Source organism: Phalaenopsis equestris, unplaced genomic scaffold, assembly GCF_001263595.1.
Source record: "Phalaenopsis equestris unplaced genomic scaffold, ASM126359v1 Scaffold234032, whole genome shotgun sequence".
NCBI lineage: Eukaryota > Viridiplantae > Streptophyta > Magnoliopsida > Asparagales > Orchidaceae > Phalaenopsis > Phalaenopsis equestris.
The window spans coordinates 204378-210377 of NW_018251959.1; the positions used below are offsets into that span (position 1 = coordinate 204378).

The 6000-nt window shown below is 30.7% G+C and overlaps 1 protein-coding gene across 1 annotated transcript in view; it reads right to left on the bottom strand.

Moving 5' to 3' along the window:
- The window catches only part of LOC110038820 (proline-rich receptor-like protein kinase PERK10), a gene marked incomplete at its 3' end in the record, with an annotated part of 44964 nt that extends 39637 nt beyond the window's left edge, over nucleotides 1–5327 (bottom strand). The window contains 1 exon segment of the mRNA XM_020743731.1: nucleotides 4925–5327. Coding sequence (XP_020599390.1) covers nucleotides 4925–5194 — 270 coding nt within the window. The 5' untranslated portion in view covers nucleotides 5195–5327.
- Nucleotides 5328–6000: the final 673 nt, after the last annotated feature.

Below are 6000 nucleotides of genomic sequence, written 5' to 3' on the forward strand. Positions count from 1 at the left end.
CACCTAATTGTTTATACTAGGAAATGAGATGTGTTTATTTTTCGAATAGCTAGATGAGCTTTCAAAATTTTCTCATTCTAAAATACTTATTTACCTACTTACACAGACCTTCATTTTTTTTTAATTGCAAATCGTTGATTATGAGGCCACAATGGATGTTAAAGTAGCCACTGCAAGTAAAATATTCAATTTGGCGATGGATTAGTTAATTAATTCTAGCCTTTTCATAAAATTCTTATATGATAATGAGGTACATATCATATTCTCTCATCATTGTTTCAATAATAAAATAATCATAGTGTGTAAACTACTTTTGAATTTTTTTGTAAGTGGGAGCTGGGGAAGTTCAAAATGTATGGCTTTAAGTAACTTATTCCAATCCTTCAGGTTCATAATTATATGATTTTAACTATGTTTTTGAATTTTATAATTTTAACTATGCTTAACAAAAAAAAACTACTGTTTTTTTTAATTATATAATTTCAATCATGTATATTGTCTATGAAGAGCAATTAATATCAATTTTATTAAAACCAAACCAAAATAGTAGAAATAAACTATTGATTTGATTAATTCTGTTGCACATTTTGTTTGGTCAGTTTGAATAAGTTTTTAAAATAAGAAAACCAATTGGTTTTACAAATTTGTAATCCAAACTGTCCAAATAAATCAAATGCACACCCTTGAAGATTAACTTAATGATGATAGATTAGTTAAAAAGCCTCCTCATTTTTTTATCATTTAAAATAAGCTACTTTGGCCTATCGTTTAGCTAAATATAACTAGTAAGGAATAAATTTTTGTCTCCTTTTTGTCTCAACAACATTATATGCAACTTCATCTAAGCAAAATTTTTATGACCATGTTTTTTAATCTTTTTTTGCACTCATTGTAATTCATAATAGATTTATCAATGATTTACTTTGTATCCTATAATCATTTTATGACCATTAAATGTTTATATGGTCATGTAATTTCTCTTTATGGTTATGCGAGATTAAATTTGTTTTGTAGTAGGCTCATGAGCCATAGCAGTGGTGGCATCACTCAATTATCTTAGAGAAAATGTGAGTTATTTCATCAAACACACCTAATTGTTTATACTAGGAAATGAGATGTGTTTATTTTTCGAATAGCTAGATGAGCTTTCAAAATTTTCTCATTCTAAAATACTTATTTACCTACTTACACAGACCTTCATTTTTTTTTAATTGCAAATCGTTGATTATGAGGCCACAATGGATGTTAAAGTAGCCACTGCAAGTAAAATATTCAATTTGGCGATGGATTAGTTAATTAATTCTAGCCTTTTCATAAAATTCTTATATGATAATGAGGTATATATCATATTTTCTCATTATTGTTTCAATAATAAAATAATCATAGTATGTAAACTACTTTTGAATTTTTTTGTAAGTGAGAGCTGGGGAAGTTCAAAATGTATGGCTTTAAGTAACTTATTCCAATCCTTCAGGTACATAATTATATGATTTTAACTATGTTTTTAAATTTTATAATTTTAACTACGCTTAACAAAAAAATTAAAAAACTACTGTTTTTTTATTATATAATTTCAATCATGTATATTGTCTATGAAGAGCAATTAATATTAATATTAGAGCAATTAATATCAATTTTATTAAAACCAAACCAAAATAGTAGAAATAAACTATTGATTTGATTAATTCTGTTGCACATTTTGTTTGGTCAGTTTGAATAAGTTTTTAAAATAAGAAAACCAATTGGTTTTATAAATAAGAAAACCAATTGGTTTTATAAATTTGTAATCCAAACTGTCCAAATAAATCGAATGCACACCCCTTGGAGATTAACTTAATGATGATAGATTAGTTAAAAAGCCTCCTCATTTTTTTATCATTCAAAATAAGCTACTTTGGCCTATCGTTTAGCTAAATATAACTAGTAAGGAATAACTTTTTGTCTCAACAGCATTATATGCAACTTCATCTAAGCAAAATGACTTACTTTTAATATCATAAGTATCAATACTAAAGAACAAGGATGGACCTTAAGCGTTCAACAAATTTTAATACAAATAACTATTGAATAGAATTCCAATGAAATATAAAGAAAAATTTTTTCGCCATTACGTAATTATCAATTAAAATAAATGGAAACCATATAAATAAAATGACTTGTTTCCTTGAACCCCTAAAATGATATTGGTGCATTTGATCCAAGTCAAACGATTACAATTTGCTTTGATGTTAAAAAAATCTAATATAGTAAGGAAATTAATTGAAAAGTACATCTGTCAAAGTAAGATAGAAATGTTAACAGTAAAGAAAAAAAATTATAGTATAGGTATATTGAAATTGCTTATTACATTAAAGGTTGCTGAGTGACCGAACAAATTAAATCCAGGAAGCGTATATCAAGAATCAAAATAGATTACATATCTTTTATACTGGTTAGAGATGCTTATTAGAAACATTGCATTTTGGCTGTGTTATTTGCAAATATCATAGTTATAATCGCTGAGGTCAATTCATAGGTGAAAAGTATAGAAAAACAGATTAAAAAAAAACAATAGTAATAAAATAGAAGAGAAGGACCAAAATATTAATAGGACGAAGATTGAGTACATGATCATCGGATTGATGGATGTGAAATTAGAATTATCATTCAATATTGCCACAAAATAAAAATGAATTGGGATATTATCAAAGATTTAGAATATGGATCGTGTTGTGATTTCAGAATTAAAGTTGAGTGGTTAATGAATTGAAGCAACTTAAAAATATTGTGCAATAAGAAAATCGTGAAGGATTAACAGTAGATTTTACTAAACTACAATTAAATCAATTGTTCTATAAACATTTGAATGGTTTAACAATGGAGAAATCATTAATAGCCAAGTTTAAGGAGTAAAAAAATAAATAAATGAAATGGATAGGTGCTAATTCTGGGAAGGATAGATTGAGTTGATAAAAACGGTTACAATCCTATTGAATTTAAGTTGAAAAATTAGATTTAGAGTGACTGACATATAGAACCAAGAGTAGATTATGCACTGAATAACAGATTTGTGACCGCTTCGATTCCTTTTGGTTTGCTAATTAAAAACTAGTATTTTCTAGGTTAACATAATTGAACTATACCATATTATTCACCAAACCAACAAAGAGTTGTTCTCCAATGAGTTTTCAAGAGGTGACACCATTGAATCATCTGATGCAAGAAATGGTCATGCAATAAAAGAACTGGCACTTTGAATAATCCTTAAGAGCACCAAAAAAAAAAGTTCGCTTTGTTGCTAAGCATCTTCAAACTTCATATACCGATGAAATCTTTGTAATACAGATCAATGATGGATTACAAAACCATGATAGTAGTGGCAGCACAAAGTTAATCCATAGTAGCTATTGAAGCAAACTGATCTAAAGTAGCACTATTCTATTTAGATAGTATCAAGTGAACCAACAAAAAGTTGGAGAACATCAATTAAAAGTCTTGAAATATTAAAAATATATGCACGAAATATTGTCTCATGTTTAACAACATTGTCAAGCCTGAGCACTTTATCAAGCATTGGCCTTGGATTAACCAAAAATAATATGAAAGAATCAACTTCAACGACAATAGTAAAATAAGATAAGTCAAAACAAAAAAATTGAAAAAGAGTTACCGAAATTTTTATTTAAATTCATATGGCATCTTTAAGAATTGTTTATTCTTCACTTTTAAATTGTTCGCTTTTCCAAACTTATTTTATCTTTAATCTAGTTTTTCCCCCTTTTTCCTTTGGTCATTTTATCTTCCGTAAAGAGAGAAGTTTTAACTAAGCGTGCAAAGTTGAGCAAAGGCAAGGCAATGATTGGATTAAGGAAATCATATATGAAAGGGGAAAATCAATAAATTATAAGGCATTTACAAAACTTATAAATATAAAAAAAAGTTTACACGTCGCTCTTCTACCGACTCAATGTAGAGAGAATGATGAAGAGTTGTGATATCAAATTGATGGAGGATAGATAAAAGAGGTTATAATAGGATAAAGGAAAATATGGACCTTGGTACACAAAACTTGGAGAGGGGAGTAAGAGAATTCAATGTATGCGACTTGGAGCGACCCTCGTACACAGCTAAAATCAAAAAAGAAAACACTCAACTTGCCTCACAAAATTTCATTCATCAAGTCAAAAGTTAATTGCCAAATACAAGCCATCAATCCGAAGTTACAAAAATAGGGTTACAAAGATAAGGCTAAATAATTTAAATTCAAATACAATTCTATCTAATAATCAAAATTTAAACCTACTATTTTCTGAAAATGATAATTCAATCAAATTTAAAATAGCATAAATATCATATAAAGTACAAAATTCATAAAAAAATGTCTACAAAAATCTTGAAAATTGGTTCAATTTGGGTGCTTCATTGCGCATTTCATTTCCATTTGGTAGGCCGAAGAAACAATAGTTTTTTGGGGACTACAGGGGTTTGATGTTGGAATATGCACATCTGGCTCTTCTGGTTAAAGCAAAAAATGTACTGTCATCATTTAAGAGATATACATCAATAGGATTTAAGAAAAAAAAAATACGAAGTGCAAAATTTTCCCAAATTGCTTATCAAATGTAGCAGGCACTTGTGCTGCATATAACAGCATAGCATCATCAATGAGCTGCTTCACCATAATGCCAAAAAAAAAACACACACACACACTCTGTCACACTCACACAGATGTTCAAATTCTCGGGAATGACTACTGAAAACCTAATCTTCGAACAAACAGTCCAAAAACAATTCACCTCGCCGACAGAACTTAACAGCATTCTGAAGGCAATCCGACAGAGTAACAACGGGATCCACGTAAATCAAATCAAAAGTACGCGATCCACATAAATCAATCAAAGCAAGCAAATAAAATAGTTTAAAAATCAAGATTAGAGACGAGTACTCCAAAGAGGGGTTCCGATGAGAACCGAGAATGTCTGCTCGCATCATCACCAGAGCTATTTGGCGGCGACGACAAGGGACGGATGGGTTGAAAATCATAACTGGGAAGGATCCCTTCCCTGTTCAGTAAGCCGACGCTGTCGCGCCGCTCTTGCTGAGTACTCATCAGATCGAAGAGTTCATCGCCGCCGCCTGCGCTAACGCCTCCGAGACCCGCCGGCGACCCGGAAAGCCCCATGATTTGTTTGTCCATAAACGGAGACGAGTTCATCGGAGGATCAGATGCAAAATCAACCACCAATTTCTGCAGTTTATGAGGCGCAGAGGAACTGCAGAGGAACTGCAGACGCGATATGGGAAACTGAAAATTCACGAAAGATCGTGCGCTGCTTCCTGAATAAGAAATATAAACTATTTATAGTGTTAGTCTTTTGGCTGAGGATACGCGAGGCTGGTCGAACCGACTAGCCAGGGACAACTTTCACTTGCAACAACATTAAGCTACAAAAAAATTAAAAAATAAAGGAAGATTCACGTACATACGCTTATGTATTTAGATATCTAATGCCTAAATTTTAATTTTTATTTATATGTCAGTATTCTATGCGTAAAAATATGTATCTCATTTTATAATAAATAAAATAATAATATTTTTTATGTGACATGAAACATTATGGTGGTATTAATATAAAAAGTAAAATTGAAGTTTCATATATGTAAATACATGAGAACTGGGTGGTATGTATATAAATGCCCCTAAAGTATATGCCTCATAATATACATAATTAAAAAATATATATGAATTCTCTCTCTCTCTCTCTCTCTCTCTATATATTATCAATATCTATATATATACACACACACACACACACACACACACACACACACACACACACACACACACACACACACACACACACACACACACACACACACACACACACACACACACACACACACACACACACACACACACACACACACACACACACACACACACACACACACACACCATATACTTTAAGACAGTCATCATGCACCGAGGAATATATTGGGATGTCTAATGGGCATCGAAGA